Source organism: Neodiprion lecontei, chromosome 1 (assembly GCF_021901455.1).
Source record: "Neodiprion lecontei isolate iyNeoLeco1 chromosome 1, iyNeoLeco1.1, whole genome shotgun sequence".
Lineage (NCBI taxonomy): Eukaryota > Metazoa > Arthropoda > Insecta > Hymenoptera > Diprionidae > Neodiprion > Neodiprion lecontei.
Window position 1 is genome coordinate 40,818,516 of NC_060260.1, and position 20,326 is coordinate 40,838,841.

A 20,326-nucleotide genomic window follows, 5' to 3' on the forward strand; every position below is an offset into this window, starting at 1 on the left:
ATTGCAAGGCATAGATTTTTTCGATCAAAGTCACGTCTTTTGGGATCGACCTTCGTTCTGGAAAGAGGTCGGTATCGTTTTATCGCAAACGGGGATCGAATCTCGAAAATATCCACGTTCCATGCCACAGACAATATTGAAACCAAAAATTACCTACAAGAGCGCAAATTTGATATATCGTGATACAAGATATGTTTATTGCTATTATTCTCTGTCAATGGGTACAGTGTTCGTGATTGTCAAAGGCCTTTTTTTCATAAAGAAAAAGATATTTCAAAAATGAAATCGAAGAAGCCATCGGTGTAACTGAAACCTCACATCGTGGCATTGAGTGAAGAGAATTTTCCGCAAAAAGCTCTGAACATTTTGATAATCAATAGGTGGTAGCTTACAGAACAAGTTTCGTCGAGCCTGTAGATAACAAGTCGAAGGAAAAGAAATGAAGAAACGCGATTAAAAAGACGACATGATACGTAAATTGATGAAAACGAAAAATAATTCTTTACGAGGGCATAGTTTTCGAAAAATCAAGTAATCGGACGTGCACAATAATACGGTCATATTGAGAAGAAAAAAAAAAAAAGGAGAAACAGGTGATGTAAGATACGAAAAAAAAGAGGCAGCAAAATGAGAGACATGGTGGCAAAATGGTTAGTCCAGCAAAGCCGAAGCTGCTCATGAAAGTTTTGCAGCAGAGGGATGAAAGGGGGCAGGGGTTGGTTGGCGGTGGAAGGGGTGGCTGGATGCGGGTGAGAGGGGGAGGGTTATTGGGTCGCGGGCACTTAATATGGTAATGTCGCAGTGCGAGAGGCGTCGCGTCGCGTCGGGACGCCCGTCCATCCGCCCGACGCGATCCTGGCCAGAGCAGACGATCTACGGAGCGGAGGGTGGGGGCCAATACTTTAATTTACATTTAAAATTGCCCAACGGTTTACAAGAGCCGCTAGTGCCGGTCCACCCGCACCCTGCAGGACTGGGCGCAGGTGGAGAAGGCTCCTTGTTCAGAAACGCGTCCGGCTACCGTTCGAGACTGCAGGCAGGCGCGTCTTCCGGGGGCGGTGTGGGAGCCCGGGAACAGGTGGCCTTCCCTTATCTTCCCGAGTCCCGTTTCTCCGTTTGGAATTACGACGGGGATAGCTGGGCGTATAGTTACCGCCGCTGTTATTCCTTCCTGCAATTTAGCAATGGGCAACGACCCGCGCCGCGTAGCGGCGTCACCGAGCCGGAGGCGGGGGTGGAGTCGGAGGCGCAGGGATCTCGCCGCTAGCCAATCTCGAAGATTGCAAAGCAAAGCACTTAGGAGACACGGCAAAGTTTCTTCCCGACTGAATCATGTTTCGCGAGCACGTATACCACCCCCCTCCCCGCCCCTTCACGGCGTCCGGATTTCCCACCCGCGAGGAAACCGGGGAGAGGAGGACAAACAAGGCCTGAGATAAAGAAAAGAGAAAAACGCGGGACCAGGAGGGGAAGGAGGGGAAGGGGGATGGAAAGCTGGCGGGGGTGGTTGCGCGTATATGTTGAGAAATTGTAAAACAAGTAAGACTGTTGGCGAACGTCTGGTGGAAAATTAATCGCATCCTCGAAGTTAACAAGTAGGAGAATTGAAAGACTTACCCAACCCTCGAGTATAAGTAGGGCAAAATCTACTTGTAACCGTTATAGGTATCCGGTGAATCCGAGGGAGTTGTGGCGCGTGTTGGGAGAAGAAAGAAAAAAATTGGTGAATCGGCAATGTAAATGAAAAACAAAGAGACGAACTGTACAAATAAATAGTCATGGTAGATATACGTATAAAAAAAAGAGACGTTATCCTGTATTGAAAGGCCCGCATCGTTAACATTCTACGGAAACGAATTCATCGGTTCGAAATAAACAGTTGGAAGCACTGCCAACGGCTCGCCCGGAGCTTTACCAGCTTCGTGCTTTTTGCCCGGGGCCGAGGATTTGCTTGTGTCACGCATTCACACTCCACGCGTTACGATATCATGCCTCCGGTAATATCCCTCCCTCTTCCCGGGTTTTTACCCCCCTCCCAGACCCGCCTTAGTATACCTATATATAAGCCTGGCGAAAATCGGCCCATCCGCTGCATCCCGTATCTATAAACCGAGTTCGGAACAGGCTTTTCGCTCGGTTATATCCATTCTATATTTTTTTTTTAACCAGATACGATTTCCATTCTACGATCCACCGTATGCGCGGCTTCTATTCCATTTTTTTATTTTTTTGTAATATCTCTGAACTTCTGTGTCTACGAAGCGACTTGCGATACTCCTGACTGTAAAGTTTTTTAATAAGCCAATCTGGGTGCTCAAATCAGCGCTGTGAAAAATATTCACTGCGCTAGAAGGCGACGCCGAGTTACAAAAAAAGCATTTTGATTTTTATTCAGAAAAGTTTGGAATTCAGATGAAGTTGCGAAAATCTGTTCTCTATTTGCGGCGACCGTGATAATACTGCTGATTAAAATATGATCCCGGTAACAGGATTCATTTGGGGTAAATATGAAAGGAAATTATGAATAGAAAGTTTTCGTCTCTTAAGCACCCGATGTAAGAATGTATGTAAGGAATGTTTACATGTTGGAATCTTACGCTTCTGATGGGAAGCACGTAAGACGGTCAAAGACCGTCTAATAATTGAAATGCGGATATGCATTATCATTAGTTACGAGACAGTTCTATGGGGCAGATTATCTATGGGGCAAACCCTCTTCCTCTCTCACCGACTCACCATCTTTATTTTTATTCTCGGTCATGGAGTTCCTCTGTCCTTATAAATATTCAACTTGATGGCAACCCTTTTTGCGAAGCCGTGCCCCTGAATTTTTTACACTCCAATCGTGAACAATTCACCACAGCCTACACTTTTTACGTGTATTTACGTAAGCTGCCTATTCATCAGGCCGAGGGGCAAAGGGGCGTGAGAAGCACACGAGGGGTCCGCTCGTGTTGCACCTAAAATCACACGTAAAACCTTTAGGCATTGATTTCCTCAATATCACGAGCATGCCGATAACAATTATGGGGGCTCCGTGGAAATTATTGTTTGCCTAACGAAGACACCTGAATCGGATCAGAAAATAATAATCGTAACAATAATCAGTGTTGTTTAATAATCATAATAGGTAATAACATGTTATTGATCAGGATCTGCATAAATTGTACGTTGACGCAAAGACGTGAAGCGCGCGGAAAAAAGAGGAAAGAAAAGGATCGTCAAGGATCCTCGCAGGCAAAATCACCGGAAAGAAAGGCGACCCCTTTGACTGCGTGTCTGCAATGGCGAAAAGTGGCAGGTAGAATATATAGTGCGCGCAGAGCAGTGACGTTGCAATGCAGGGTATATATATAAAAGGTGAAATCCGCTCAAACAATTTCAACTGTCTGCACGCCTGGCCTGGAGCAGCCCTGGGGGCTACTTTGCCCAAGGTTTTCCACCCCGGGTAAGGCGATTACGTCAAAAATAAAGAATTAAAAACGTCAAGTGGAAAAGTCGCCGGATGGTAGGTGGGTGGGTGGGTGGGTCGGTGTACCCGTATATACGTATATACGTGTATATACATCTGCGGGGGCATATTGAAAGAGGAAGTTGGTATAAAGGAGTGAGGATCGCCGTATAAAAGAGGAAGAGAGGAGGCGGAAAAGCCCCCGGGCGACGGCGGCGGAGGAGGGAGGATGAAGCGGGCGGAATATGACTTGGGGACCGCGTTCGCGGTTCAAGAGACAAGACAGGTTGGAAAAGTTTTATTCTCTTCTTTTGCCTTCCTGTGCAGTCAGTCGGTCAGTCAGTCAGCACTACCTACCTCGCATCTAACCTACCCACCCCAGAACCATGGGGTTATCGCGATCCCGTCTGTTCTCTTGGAGAGCATCCCTCCTCTTCGGCCGCATACTGCCCGTTTACCTCAAATACATATCATTGTCAGCTACGCATGCGGTGTTGGTGAAGGTATAACTCACCAGCCATTTCACTTCCGCAAGAGCACAGAATCCGTGGACATGCTTGAACAACATGTCACAAGGACTGTATCCCAGGTCGATATCCCCGACTTGATTTCTTTTGTAATATGTTATAGTAGACTAAAAACTAAACGACACGTATTTCTTTTCATCTGCCATTAAACAGTTTGAGGGGAGGGAAACCACCCTCCGTAGTAAGGCGTGTCGAGGGACGATTTGGCAGCTTTACCCACAAGAACATAAAATTTCTTTAACCAATCCAACTGGAAAAGTTTTCTCATATCGAGAAATGGAAAGTATAATTTTCTCAATTAAAAAAAAAAAAAAAAAAAAATTGCCAAATCACCCCTTGACATGCCTTACTTTGCAGGCTGATTTTATCCTCTTAAAGTGTTTCACGACGGATAAAAAAAAATAAGTGTCGGTTAGTTTTTAGTCTACTGTGACATATCACTAAAGAAATCAAATGAGAGATATCGATCTGGAATACCTTCCTTGTCAGTGTCAGTGCATCAACGCTGCTGCTGAATCTTGTGATCTTTGGGATTCTACCCGTAATGACGTAACGACGGACTTTTTCGAATCTCTCGAATAAAAACTGAAAACTAATAATGCAGACTGCAGTTTACGCAACTGCTTCAACTCGGGGTTGATATTATTTCTGTCACGAGATTACGAACCTCCCGGGTTCCCGCTCTTCCCTGAGGCCTGAGTACGTCGTGTCTGTACTTCGTGCCGCTGAGAGGGTGACCAAGCCCGTTGAAGAGGGTTGAGTATCCGGTTTTTCGGTCGTTTCTTTCTCTTGCGTAACATTTATTTTACTCCGTTTGTCTCTGAATGTCTGCAGGACTTAGCCATATTGGTTAGGAAAATGATTTTATAATTCATTGCTGCTTCACCCTGTCATATCACGCTCCTTCTCTTGTAAGTCTCATCTTAACACAAGTGCAGCGCAGTCAGGGATCGATAATAATGGAAGAAATAAAATAATAAAAGACCTTGTGCGAGTTACGCGTTCGGAAGAAAGCCAAATATTTGCCTGAAGCAAAGTGAGCCCGCCTTTTAACACGCTTCGTGCAACCACCGAGCCAGCAAGTAAATCGAGCATCGTCTCGTTTCATCCCATCGCTCCAGACGCCAGTAATTCTCTCAGAAACGAAACGAAAAGCAATTTTACAGTAATATTTACCGAGGGCGTTGAAAAAAATGTATTAGCTTCACTTTCTCCGAATTCGACCTTTTCCAATACTAGTTGAAAAGAAAGACAATTTATTACGAGCGTGAGTAGAGAAAAACATTGATTCCTAAAAAATCTGACGTCGTGAAAAAACCCCGCAGAATCCTTACGGGAATTGACTCCCGGTGGAATTGGCTGGCTTTTCAGTATGTTGTAATACATATCCTTCCCGATCAAAAGTTTTCATGGACACAAGTCCCAAAAATCACTAGTTTCCGAGATACAGGCTTCGGAAGGAGGAGTGTATGGATTACGCGGTTTTTAAGAATTGAAAAGTTTTAAGGAGGACTTGAAATCAAGTATATTATTCAAAAACTGCACAGCCGAGTCGCAGAGACTCCGCAGACGCGTGAAAACCAGGACAAGTCGATTATTGCAAGAGTCAGAGGGTCTCGTTATTCGCGCGAGATCTGACGTTGCACATCCTTCCGGTAAATCAACGAGTTCATGGATAGAATCGATCACAGCTTCTTGCCTATCTTTGAGAATCAACCGTACAGTTTTTTGAGTGATTTGTTTGATTTCAAGTCCCCTTGAAACCTTACAATTCATGAAAACCACGAAATCGACAGATATAAAAATATCTCACCACCTTTCTTCCTCACCTTGTATTTCGTCAGCTACTGACTTTTGGGACTTGTTTCCGTGAGAACTTTTGATCCGAAGGACATGCACCATAACATACTGAAAATCCAGCCAATTTCCATAAGGACTTTGCGGGATCCTTTCGGCCAAGTTATCCGCAACCATACAAGTACACTATACCTGCAAAGTGCCGGTAGTTTCGAAATGACGCATTCCGGTCAAGTCGCTCATTATGGGTGGCTGACGGCTCCCATACGTTACCCGAGTCTCCACGCACATGCACTAGACGTATGTATCGCGTATCGAAGTTAATCAAGCCGGGAGTGTGTTAAAAGCGTATCCAGTGGTTGTACGAGGCGGCGCGGGTACGCGGAGAAGCAGCCGCGTATCGGAGATGCGCAACAACATTCCCCGAAGTGGATGTTCTCGACAGGGCTGGTTAACGCGACGACACGCACTGGGAGCCCCACCGGGGAGTGGCCCAGGTCACTGGTCAGTCAATAATTACACGAACCCGGTTAACGCCGAGAGGAGAAACTCGTTCACCGTCAACGCCATCAATACCAACCCCCGATTACCTCTAATCTACGAAATTACCCATGGAAATAAGAGCGTTCTTAACGTTACCGTCAATCCGTTCTCTCTTCCTTCCCATCTGCTTTCTCTATCGCCTCACGATTTTTGCACCTTCTTTCCGATCATCGTTGTGTTTTTCGTATCAAGGTGCATTCTTTACCAGGTGGATTCAACGCTGGTTGAAATCGAGGGGACTAATTTGGCACAAGCTATGAGCATTAATGGTGAAGTATATAATGGTTTGGGTAAGAAATCCCAGTTAAAAAATGGCAAAACCTATTGAAAATCCGAACGTACTATACCGAATAAGTGTAACCCCTTTCAGTTATAGCCAAGTCACTGTAGTGCCATTCTTCTTGCTTTTCTTCTTTCTGTCATTTTTCATATTATAAATATTCATGCGAATCTCATTCAAGAACACTTTCTGAAACATTATTGATAATTCACCCCGTTTCCACCCCATTTTAGGGGTTGTTTTTAGTTTTATTCAATTTTTGACATCGGATTCGCATTCACCGTCGAGATATAGATAGGAAACGTACAATTTCGCTTCCATGCCAAAATAAACTGAATTACGTGACTGAAAGAGTTAAAAGAATCGTGAACCCCTTACGGCTCACGTGTCTCCACTCATCGAAGATCACATCGTTCAAATTCTGGTTCCCGTTGAGCTGCGAATAATATCTCATACCGTGATCGGACTGACGCTGATTGAAAAACGAGACTGACGAAGATCTGAGAATCGGTCCTACGGGTGGATTCTCAATGACGAACGGAAAGACGGACAATGGGGTCGGAGAGTTGGCGAGTTTTCTTCGCCAGAGAACTTCAGTTGGCGCACTTGAACATCTCGGTACATGTACGCGAATTACCAGAGTCCTTATTTACCAAGGAACGAGGGACTCTGTTGGGAGAGAAACGGGGGCGCGGGGACCGGAGGGGGGGGGGGGGGAAGAGAGAAAAATAAAGAAGCGAGGGAGTTCCTTCAGCCCTTTCCAATTACAGCCGCGAGATTGTGTTGCGGGAGGTTTTAGCGCAGCCCTGCAACGAGAAGAGGCGAGACGAGACGAGGCGAGGCGAGTCGGAGAAAACGGGGGGAGGAAGGAGCTTTAAAACTAGCCTGGAAAATAATTAAGAATTCGCTAAATTAAAAATCTATCCGTTCCTCTCTCGAGTTGCTCGTCTCCTGCCACGTCGGTTCGCCGGCTCGTTGCTCACTGCGAAAACGACAGCCTCAAGCTCCCTAGCTTTGTTTCTTATATTCGACGTCCGCCAAATGAAATTGCTTCTTATATTATACTGTATTATTTCGCTGCTGCCCTAGTCGATCCTCTCCTTTTGCGCAATCATTGCAAATTAGTAAGTAGACATATTGTGTCGGCAATATGCGCCGCAAAATCTGCTTCACGAGCTGCATCGTACCCACCTACCTACGCTATGCATGTGAAGCTGAGCAATCAACCGGCTGCAAATTGGATTTAGCATCGACTTAACCTTAACTTGACCTCCTGTGAAGAAGTATTACAAAGCAAGGAAGCTGCGCTTAATGAAACTTTTATGATGCATTACTGGTTCAGTTGTCATGAACCTTGAATCTCTGTATGGTGATTCCATTCTAAATGTACCGCGTATTCAAACCCAATTCGAATCGCTGATTTTTAACGTTTTGGTCATGCGAATAAATTAAAAAGATCTCGACTTCACGCGAGAGGCACTCGCCATTGACATCCAACGAAACGCTTCGGCGCCCTCGCTCGATTGCGAAAACGCTTCTCCGATTAACCCTTTGAACCGTGGGCACCCTACCCTACCCAAGTATCCCGGCAACCCTTGGATATTGTCGTAAATGACCCGGCTTGTATCGGCGGCGCACCACATGCGGTCAATCAGTGTCCACAGAATGCCATTGAACTATGGCCTGGGTACAGACAATATTTATACGAAACGACGCGTCCACCTATACTCGACGAGAGGGGTTGATTGATTTTCGGAAAACCGTTCGGCGTAGAGTCGATCAATTTTCACAAATAGATAGCTTTGAGCGGAGCCATTACCCGATTGCAGTATATCTATAGTAATCGTTGTGTTGCCTGTAAGGTAACACTTTTTTGCAAGAAAAAAACCTTTTTTTTCTCCTTCATATTATTAGAAAACGAACGAAAAAACATTCTATCATTTAATATATACGTGACAGCAAAAAATGGAAGGCATACATAGAGTCGGCTCATTTAAACCTCCATATCTATAATATTTTTCTTTTAATGAGGATTTCGTTGCAAACCTGCGTAATCAGCAATCTGTTGACTCGCGTAAAATCGACGACTCAGATAAGGATTATTTCCCACACTCAAGTTAAAAATGAATACGCATCAGCATGGATAAATTGCTGATGGAAACAAGTTGTTAAACTGGCACAAATAATGTGGTTCTATAATCGCGTCCGCTTTATAATAATTATAGTTACCTCACGGCCCGAAGCTGCTGCATCCAACTTGATTATGTGGATTTATTCTAGACTATTCCATCGGCCAGCCGGGTAATATTCATAGCAATAGTTCGCGCCCACCGCAACGTATAGTAATTTGTAACATGAAACTCTTTTCCAGGACAATTTATCGCTATCATAAAGATCCGGCCGGAAACTTTGGAACGGAGCTTAGCTAGGCGACTATTCTCGGCGTTGCGGTTCTCGAATGAAATATGAGAGAAGAGAGAGAGAAGAGACGAAAAGAAAAGAGAACCTCTGTTCGCGAGGAATCCGAGGGGCTGCGTTCTTTTGATAATAATGTAACGACTCGAGTGACAAACAGTAATTTCGATCTTCCCATATCCGCGAGGGTGTCGGCTTGCTCTCGATCCTTAAATTGAAATAAGTCAAAGATTGAGGATGCGTGCCTTGGGGTCCCGGAACAGCGTCGTCGTGATCCCTGGAGAGAAACTCGCGGCATCAGACCGCGGATGAGATGATTCAATTTTCGGGAACGAAGATTTTCTCTTTCAAGTGCCCTTCTCCCCTGTAAATACCCCGCAAATTTTCACCGCGCAACTCTAATACCCGCGACTGTGAATTTATCCAAAAATTGAAGAAGAAGAAAAAATCAAAAACAACCGAATCGCGATGGAACGGCAAATTCAGGAACGAACTTTCATGCTTCCGAGTGTCTCACTTTCGGGCGGATTTTTTGTCAATTTTATGAAACAGTACTTGGCTTCAATTTGATCTTTAGACCTTTGACATCGGAACTGGAAAACCAATGTATTTGAGACGTGGTTTGTAGAGTTGATTCAAAACTCCGGTTCGTTGAAGTTCCTACGTGACAGGCAACGTGCAAGAGAAATTAATCAGTCCTTCGTAGAGTGAAAATAAATAAATAAATAAAAAATTTTTTGAGAGGCGAGCGAGCGAGTGAGCGAGAGAGAGAGAGAGAGAGACAAAGAACAGAGGGCTGCTAGGTGTGCGTTGTGAATATTACAGCACGGTGACCGATATTATTAATATGCGTAACTCGACGCGGCTGGGTTGCCGGTGATATCATCTGAAAATGGCAGAGAGTAAACGCCCTCGCGGTGTGGCGGTATTCACGGGTTCGGTATTTCGTGCCTTCTGCCGTGCATACCAAACTGACCAATATACCTACGCAGAAGAGCAACGCACGTTCCCGTCACTGTCGCCAAGCTCCTGCGTCAAAACCGCAGTAATGAATCATTATTGTCCACGGTTGATTAAATACACGAGACTGTTACCCACCACCCCTCCAGCCTCTAGAGAACCGTTTCCATTAAATATGCTCGTACAGCTATTTCTGAGGCCCATGGATTGAATTTTGGTGAGTCATCGAGATCGCTTTTCACTAAAAGTTATTTTGTTGACAGTTAAAGGGGAGTAGGCTTAATTAATCTCGATCTAAATTAATCGATAACGTGTTATACTCAAACTTTTTTTTATTACTATAAAAAAAAAAAATTAAGAAAAATTACAGATATTGAGAGTTAAGTAGTCTTCACAAACGTAAGCTGAATTGCCTTGATCATGGTCGAGTAAGGGAATTTCTATTCTAACCGACCAGAGTTTACTTGTACCATCAGTGGAATGCCACTAGGTGGATTGTACTGCTTAACGATGCAAATAATACCGACTCTGGAGTGCTATTACTTAATTGCAATCACCACCGAGTGAGCGTTGCAGTGATCCAAGCAGTAATTTACTCGTCTGTCGTCCTGTCAGGTACATGAACTAATTGTAGGCGAATGGTTATAAGAAACGATTCTGCGTCGTGTGCAAGAATTATTTTACTCTTGTTTATTGTTTGTTGTTTCATAACAAGATAAGCCGTTGAAATTGATAAGCCAGGCTATCGTAAGGGTCATGTGGATATCGAATTAAGTTGTCGGATATGTCGTATTGTATTTATTTCCAGTATAAAAATTACAAGTATAAAACAGTAAATTTCAGCCGAGGTAGATTTTATTGGTTGTTTATTGAACTGGACTGTGAACTAGAAACTTATAAACTAGGAACATGATTGTTAAAATTTAAAAATAAAATAGATTTTATCAAGTGTAACATCCATTAATGATGGTACATAACTATATAAGTTAACAAGAATATACAATTTAGTGAACAGCATTTAATTCATCGATAGAACTATAATTATTTACGTGATAGACATATTTGCCATATAAATGCACAATCGAAGAGACATGTTATTATTTATTTTCAGTATCTTAATCGGTAAAAGAATTAGCATCACGTGTACTCGTCATCGGGTGATAATGGCTGGCTCGAATGATTTTGCAGACTCAGTCGAATTCATGCAAATCTTCAGTGGTTGACACGGGCTAAATATATCGCTGGCTACGGAAAGCTGAATTCATCGAGAAGCCACGAAGTGGCAAGAAACCTTGAATACTCAGACTTAGGCGTGTATTTAGTCGACTGATTTGTTTGTTTATTCATGGAAGACTGGCAGAGAAGGTGAGGGTTGCCGGTGGTTGCCGTGCGCCAAGTTATTAATAATGCAAATGGCGGTTCACCGCAACTTGGAAATATTTCAAAAGCTATACGGCGTGTAAACATAATTCAGAAAAATTGTCCAATCCTGAAACTCCAAAAATTTTCTAACCTAAGCCTAATCAGCCGTTAAACTTCGTGTTGTTCCATGTGGACTCAGTAACGACCAATTCCACGTGGTGATAAGATATCCGTCATTGACCGAGAGAAAAGCTTGTTGAAAAATGCAGTAAGCAACATCAACAACGCTCCGGTATGTACGGGAAAAGTGAAGCCTCAATTTTCTTCTTGGGAAGCACGATGATTGCTTACATCCAAGGCCCGGCACGTATAATACCTTTCTCAAAAAATCGACCCAACGAATGATTGATGGCGATGATAGCGTTCCTAGTTGGGTTGAAATCTACGATTTTACGACGGCTGCACTTAAGAGGGTGTCCATTCAGCCGAAATTTCCTCACTGCCCGAACACCCACCAGGCTGTCATTGAAATTCAATTCTGTGTACGGGTACTTGGGCTGCCGGCGATAAATGTCTATTCAGCAGTAAAACCCATGGAAAAGTGTACCCGGAAATGTTACTAGAATATACCGTATAAAAGACGGTTCAGTCGCATGAAGATACATCGTATATATACATCCATCTCGCCACGTGTCTACAATAGCTGTGTAATCAGCATCGACTGAAAAATTCTTTGCATTTATTCTCGAAACAGAAGACGTCGTCATTGCGTCACCACGCATCTACAATTGATATGATAGCTTGGAAGACTCTCCGTGTCGCTCATCTCTCGCGCAGTCACGTACACTCGATATTTCTCCGTGCTGCTCGTGGTTGTAGATGTAGATACACTAATTAGCGCAACGAACACTAGCAGCATACATTTTCAGAATTGAAGCAAGGTCATTGTGTATCAAGTGTTATTCATCAGTCAAAGATAGCTTTGCAACAGCTAATCTAGTCTGGGAGTTATGGGTAGTGGCTGCTCCATTCTCGAGCAGATATGTCGAAGTAATTGTGTGGCGTTACATCTGTAATCTAGTGAAGTGTTGTTGACAAGTGATTATTCTCGATAAATCAAAAATAATTTCATAAAGGCGTACTTATAATACGTATAGGCACGAATCGTGAAGCAATCCTACACTTTACGACCTTCTGGTGCAGAGAGGTTGAAATTATTGTACCAAGTTGACGTGGCTCGGCTCCCAACAACTCGATACTTGTTGTTAGTTTCGGTCAAGACAGTTGTTTCCTGCCCAAGTTTCTGAACGGACGGTGACGATCCCTGTGACTTGTTACATTAGTTGAAATTAATATTTTATGACCTGAGACGCGTGTTTTTGAAATTTTCTCAAGTTCCGTTGGAAGAGAACTTCTGTTTTTGAAACACGAAACTTGGTCTCGGTATCACTAATACTTCCTATTAATAACAAGATCGCTCAGAAATCCAGGAAATCATGGAGTGTTGTTCAACTCTATTGTTGAGTGTTTTGGCAGGTCTGGTGGGAGTTTACTATCTGGTATGTAGAAAGATGAACTACTTCAAGAGAAAGGGAATCCCGTATGTAAAGGGTATACCATTCATCGGAAACATGAGTCCAGCAGTTTTCAAACAGATGTCTTTCGCCGAGAACGTGCAACGATTATATAATGCTAAACGAGATGTCAAGTACGTCGGAATTTTCGAATTCATGAACCCAGTGGTAATGCTGCGTGATCCTGAACTGATAAGATCAGTGACTATAAAGAATATTGACAACTTTCAAGACCACCGAAATTTCATCGACGAAGTGCTGGATCCGCTTTTGGCAAAAAACTTATTCTTTCTCCAGGGGGAACGCTGGCGAGACATGCGGTCTCTTCTCAGTCCGGCATTTACGTCGAGCAAGATGAAGATGATGTTCAAATTGGTGTCCCAATGCGGTGGTGACCTCGCGGATTACCTGATCGCAAAAGCTTCGCTGGAGCCAATTGAGGTAGAGATGAAAGACATCTTTACAAGATACACAAACGACGTCATCGCAACCTCGGCCTTTGGCATTACCGTCAACTCACTAAAGGACAGAGACAATGAGTTTTATACAATGGGTAAAAAAGCTACGACTTTCAGCGGAAAGAAAACAATCCGAATATTCATCGCTAGGAGCAGTTCGTTCCTCGCCAAACTATTCAGCATAAGAATCATCGAAACCAACGTGCGAAAATTCTTCAGTAACGTAATTGAGTCAAATATAGCAATGCGGGACAGTCAAGGAATCGTCCGTAACGATATGATACATCTGATGCTGCAGGCACGTGACAAAAGCGACAAGATAAAGTTGAGTGTCGAAGATATGACCGCTCAAGCCTTCATTTTCTTCTTCGGTGGATTCGACACCTCGTCTACGCTCATGAGTTTTGCTGCCCATGAGGTCGCGATCAACCCTGAAATCCAGGACAAGTTGCGGGCCGAGATCGACGCCGTTCTCGAAGTGGTCCAGGGTGAGCTGACCTATGAGGCCTTGCACGGTATGCGGTACTTGGATGCGGTGATGAACGAAGCTCTGCGTCTTTATCCTCCAGTGGCAATGGTGGACCGTCTTTGCAACAAGGCTTTCGAGCTGCCGCCAGCCGCGCCAGGATTAGCCCCGCTCACCCTGAAGCCCGGGGACAACATCTGGCTTCCGATTCACGGCTTGCACCGGGACCCCGAGTATTTTTCCGAACCGGAAAAGTTCCAGCCCGAGCGTTTTTCCGACGAGAACAAGAACAAGATTCCACCGTTCGCCTTCTTACCTTTCGGACTTGGCCCAAGGTCGTGTATTGGAAACAGGTTCGCCCTCATGGAAGCAAAACTGGCCCTGTTTCACCTCGTCGCTAAGTGCATCCTGTCCCCTTGTACCAAGACTTCGATTCCTATACAGTTGGACAAGCAGGATTTCAACACCACTGCGGAAAATGGTTTCTGGTTAACCATTCAACGACGGTCGTAGTCTCATACCTATAATGCATTGTGTTTGAATGACTGTCGTTCTGTACTTCATTGCAAGTCTTCGTGCGTATAACTTGTTGATGATCCTTATCGGCTTACGTCGTAATTACGTTTTTAACGAAGAGCACGTATAACCTCATGTATAGGCATACATGTATGATGTAAATGTATTTATAGATACGAAATTTCTTTTCTATTGCCAAATTTCAGACTACCGAAGACTTGGAGCTGTTCAGTTAATTCGAAGAGTCAATTAAATTGACTATCGTTAACGATATTCAACTAAACCTTGAGAGTATCACATAACATCGACGTAAGAGTTGAACGAACGTGCTGTAAAATAAGTTAAACTCATTGAAAGTTGTAACTATGATGTGCTGTATAAGAGATTAGGATAAAAGTGAAAAATATATCATAAATGTTTATAAAAAATTTTCATGGTACACCGTAATAGTTTTAAACAGTGGGTTGAAAAACTTCCAATCTCATGGTCAGCACTAAAATCTGTTTCTTAATCTGATTTCTGTTTTTAGATACGCTGCTAGTTGTCATTGTGTAGCACATCCTCTGTCGACTAGTAGATTTAGACGATTGGGGCTAGCTTCAAAATATGTTCGTGTCTCAAATGGGAAAGCGATCGATTTCAGTCTCTCCGTGACGTTGGTGATAATTGAACAATTTTCTTAGTCACACGCTAGGTATATGAACAATTATTTCAAAACCTGAGGATTTTGTATATCAAGCTCGCGGTGGCTGGCACGTGAGTGCAGTCACCGAGAGTGTAAGAGGTCCGGAGAAGGATCCGCCTCTACTTTTCTCTCGAGACATGTAACCCACTCTTATAGTCGACGGTGCGGGTGATTGATGGGGATGATGATGGTCGCCAAACATACACGGGGCCCTCGGGTCTTTGGGAGTATATCAGCCCTGACGCCGGTGCATTCAGGAGGGTGACCAGTGACCCGCCAACTTTTTCACCATCCGAGTGACTCGAACCTCTTCGCGGAGGTGCTCTTCAGATTTCTCTCTTTGTATTTCCCCGTGAAAGTGGCGACGTGGAGTGCGACGGGGCGAAGGTGAACGACTAGCATTTGGCGTGTAGCGCTATGCAGAGCATGAGAATTCTCTGAATTACGTGGTCGGCTTCTCCTCGTAAAATCCAACAAATGAGAAAAAAAAGTCACGCTCTCTGCTCGGCGGTACAGCGCTAGCCGTACATATTAGGAATACTCTATGCCCTGGCGTATAACTCACTTATAAGTATGCATGAAGTTGACTTTCGGATGTCTGAAATATTAAGTAGCTCTAGTCTCTTCGCCGGAGCAGCCTCCCTTCCCCGCATTCCCGTTATCACAACCCTCTTCGGCTCTCGCATCTCGTGCTCCAAAAGACGACAACGCGCGACTATTTGCAAACCACCGAACGCTGTGTGAGCATCCACAGCGGTGAGGTGAGGGGAGGTGCAGCTTCACGGGGGTTGTGTACTTGATAAATAATTCGTATTATAGAGAGCAAGATTTGAAACTGCTCGGTTACAGCACCAAAATCAGCCTCACTTAAGGCCTGAGCTGAAAATTACTTGGAAAAATGGATTGCCGAATGGTCGCTCGAGTTGGAGCGTTTGATCATAATTAACCTAAGAATACATAAGAAGACCAAACACGAAACACACAGTAGCTGATCCTTATCTGGCACTGTCACGCGTGAACACCGCAAATTTAAAACACCAGACCTTAATAAACACCAATTCGATTCAATTCAAACGATTCAAACAAAAATAAGTGCCTGGAGACTCCCGAATTGACTATTCAAACGTTGACTACAATGTTACATGGTTTCACTTTTTTACCTTTGTCACACGATACCGATAGTATCAAGTTTACACCGATCAGGCGTGTCTAGACTCAAAGAAACTACTGGGACTTAATATTTAAACAATTTTATCTCTAAGATAAACGGACTTGTATGATTGCTTTGATGACTGCTCAGGTCCTGGTACCAAACATTAGAACATCATCTTACCCTTAGGTTATTAGGTCCAGCCTGCTATTCTTGCAGTCAGGGTTTCAATTTCTCTAAATGAATGCCGAAGTATTTCACTCTATATCGCTGATAATCAGCGATTGTCCACTTATTGATACACAGGTTAGTGGCGTTTCTTAGCGAAGATTCGAGTTGGATGTATTTGCAGTCGCGCTAGAAGTTTGAAATTCGGGCGGAAAGGTGAAGAATAAGGCGACTAACGTTGGGAGCGCGGAATACGGTGACGGTACCTAGTTAAGGTTTGAGTTGGTTGTTGTTCTTTTTGTGGTCGTAGCGGGTAGAGGCACTTAAAGTTTTGGCCAAAGTGAGCGAATCCACTGAAATATTTAAAGTGGTTGCTTTGCTTTGGCGTGGCTGCAGCAGAAGTAGCTCGGGAGTTTCTTGGCGGCAAAGATTGCAAAGTTTCGCGTAGATTCCTTAGAAAGTCGGACTTGTTTCGTTCCTGCTCTGACTCCGAACGCACGCGGCAGTGTAGCGGTGGGTTTGCTGGTCGAGCAGAGGGTCGGGGGGGGGGGGGGCTGGTGAAAAGACGAAACGGGCTTTTGTCAGTGGCCCGACCCTCGCCGCCGGCGGAGACGGAGAACGAGGTGAGTTTAAACTTTATTAATTGCGCTTTTTGTTATGGAAATTGGAGGGACCGTTAGCGGAACGATGAAAGATCAGTCTCTGAATTCATTGGCCTCATATCTGAAAAGTTTAAACGATATCTCGAAACTCCGATAACCTCTCCAGCGGCCCTCGCAATACCTCCGATACCGCCGGCGATACACAAAGCCGCAATCCTCACTCGAGATCTGCTCACCTTCCGCCTCGTCTTCTTGTCCTCGAGTACCGTAACCCCGGGCCACTCATCCACCGTCAGAGGATAAAAGAAGGAACGAAAAAGCGAGAGCCGAGGGGTACGGGGTGCCATAGCGCAAAACATCCGCAAGCTCTTCAACCGTTATTACGCTGTATTTCCCGGAGGGATATTCCGTTTCGCCTCTGACTAATGACCGGTTCCCGCACCGGCGTACGATTCGTGGAAAATGCTCTTGTCTCTTCGCCCTCCTCTGTTGCCGCTCAATTATCAATGGATCAAACAACTTAGTACTCGGTTGAGTGCCGCATTGTTGCAAGAACAACGCAACTTGGTCCCCATTCTGATAGGCAAGCCTCGGCCTCACGCTCGATGAGAGTGAGAGACGAAGAGTAAGAGAGAGAGAGAGAGAAGAGAGTCGACAAGAATAACGCGTTGGGCCGAGGCAGGAAGGGAGAGGGGGGATAACACAAAGGAAGGAGATATCTCGTTGGCCGGTCGGTACTTTTGTTCTTCGTTATATTCACCCGGGACCGGCGGATCAATTTTCAATTACTTACAGGTGTTTCTTTTATTTTTCTTTCACTTTTTTTCTTCTTATTTCCGTTTGTCCAAATCTTTGAAAGCACCCATAACAAGACGAGAACAAAGACGAGCAGGCAAAAAGAGATACACGATATCTGTGCACAATTATAAACGTGCAGGAAATACAAGCTGCAGTTGCAGCTAAAGCTGAAACCTGAAAGATGCATGCCGTCTTCTTATTATCGACACCTCTTGTTTGTCGCGAAGGCGGTATTCACACACACAAAGAAGTTCAATTTGAATAAGGAGTTGCGCATTGGTAGTTATTAAAGAAACTCGTCATCTCATACAGCTTCTTTACAGCTTTAATTCATACATGTTTTACGCTTCAACGTCGCAAGCTCTCTTCTCTCCTCTCCTTCAGGCTATGGAAAGCGGGTATAATCCGCGCGTGGTTAACGAAGAGCGACAGTACCGCCGCTAGGCATCCCTAATTTACTACTAAGTGCCTCGGCTTTGTTTTCTCCAGCTGATTTCAGCCCCGTGAGCATTGTGTGCGCAGCGGCAGCTGCCCAAAGCGACGTCAGTATGAGGGGTGGGTGCTCCTCGATCAGAGAAGGCGCGCAGTGATCGCGTTTAACGCCGAGTTAATGCTGCGGAGATTCCGCGCCGGGTCTGCTGGAGTCAATCGAGTGCAAACGCAGATCGAGACCTCTGCCGCCTCACCGTCTCGGAAATCCCATCACGGAGACTGGTCGAAGCTACACCACCGACGCCGCGCCATCTCCACCCCCCTCATAAGAGGTTCCTCACTTCGGACCCTCTTCTCTCGGTGTCGTACGGCTCGGTGCCTTCGGGCACATGGACAAGCACGTGTGTAGGTACGGGAATTTCTGCGGTGCATTGTGTGAGGAAGGGGTGGTTTGTCGAATCCACTCCAACCGAGGCATTCGAGCAGTCGTTGAACCTGCCGCACGGTCGAACAGATAGACGGTAAATATTCGCATCAAGGGGGTCCGAACACCTCCGATGTTGAAAAAACAGGGACTCGAATCGCGATAATGTGTTGTATCGTCATATTTTTAGAACAAACTATGCAATTCTCTTTCAGTGTCAGGTACGAAGCCGCGACTCGAGGTTGAAGCGTAAAATTCAACCAGGGAACGATTTGCAGACCCGAAATTTGAATGGGATATGAAATGCGGACCGCGTTACATCGCAGGCTGAACGACAGGGGTGTAACTAGGCATTTAGGGGCCACGGAGCAAGGACGCAAATTAGGCGTCCTTGGTAAATAATGAAACATATTTTTTTTAAGTTTATTCCAAATAAAACAGTCAGATATTCGATCTATGCATTCTATTCACTGTGAACTAAAATTACCATTCATCCAAAAAGAGAAAAAAATATCTTACGATTTTGAGTATTAAGTCGATATAACTATTAACAGAGTTACCATATTAAATTGAAATAAGCATTTGAAATGGAAAATACTAGAATCACACTGGCAAGTTGTCGGATTAGCTAAAATGACATGCTGGCATCTGATGGCGAACTAATAAGCCGTAACCTAACCTTGCGGAATGCATCTGAAAACACAGTACGTAGTCAAAAGAGCGAAACATCACGATCACAAATCCGAATAACATATTCCGACTTCATTTTTTACCCCCAGACTTGGGAGTCCCGTCACCTCGTTACGCCCCTGATGCTGGAATGAGTGAAATATAACGATATATTGCACGGAGAAAATGTCAATATAACGTCTTAAGCAAGTTAGGGAGTTCGGGAAGGTTTTAGGGTATTGTAAAACGTCCCTGTTTGTCGAGTTAAGGAGTTAAGTGACGAGGGAGCAACGGCCTACGGAACAGTCTCCGCAATTATGAGATTGCGTCACGGGGGTTACGATCGCAGAGGCGACCGCATGCGGGAGGGCCGTACTTATCAGTCGGCGGGTACCGAATTAAGCCGTTTGAAATTCGGTAAAATGATATTGGAAATTAGTGGCGGCATTCATTCGGTCGCAGGTGCCTGCCGACCGGCACTCATCAAAGCGCCATTCAACCCTCGCGACGCATATCGCTTATTCCGGGGAAGCGAATGCATTATCGTCACTTGTGTCTCTCTGGGCGCGATGCTCGCGCGTGATCGCCATACGCCAGCGGATTCCGAGCCGGCCGCGTTCATCCGTTCATTCGCGGACCTCGTTCACCGTTCAAATTCGCCGCCCCTAGCCGCGAGAGGCGAGGGTGCAGGCTCTCAACTCGCTCCGGAGCAGAGCGAGATTTTATTCCAAAGTTTCCTCGCCGCGATGCCAACGCCAACGCAACGCCGGAACGAAATTCATTTGGCCAAATTAAATAGAGTTTAGCAATTTGCGCTTAATCCATTTGTCGGGGATCCTGTACCGCCGCTGCCCCGTCACTCTATCTCTCTCTCTCTCTCTCTCTCACTTCCTCTCTCCCTCCCTCCCTGCCGGTCCTGCATCTCGGGTCTCCATCTTCTTCCTCCCCTCCATCTCTCTCTCCCCCTTCGCTTCGCCTCGAACCCACGCTCTTATTACCGCGGAGCTTGTTTCCTTCGAGGTTTCCTGTGTCTGTTACCGTTTTGCCGG

The 20,326-nt window shown here is 44.9% G+C and overlaps 1 protein-coding gene across 1 annotated transcript; it reads left to right on the forward strand.

Annotated features, from left to right (window-relative positions):
* Positions 1 to 12,192: 12,192 nt before the first annotated feature.
* LOC107224883 (cytochrome P450 9e2) lies at positions 12,193 to 14,745 on the forward strand. Its single transcript, XM_015665118.2, has one exon. It carries the CDS (start codon positions 12,832 to 12,834, stop codon positions 14,344 to 14,346), a length of 1,515 nt encoding a protein of 504 aa, XP_015520604.1. The 5' UTR covers positions 12,193 to 12,831; the 3' UTR covers positions 14,347 to 14,745.
* The last annotated feature ends 5,581 nt before the right edge of the window (positions 14,746 to 20,326 follow it).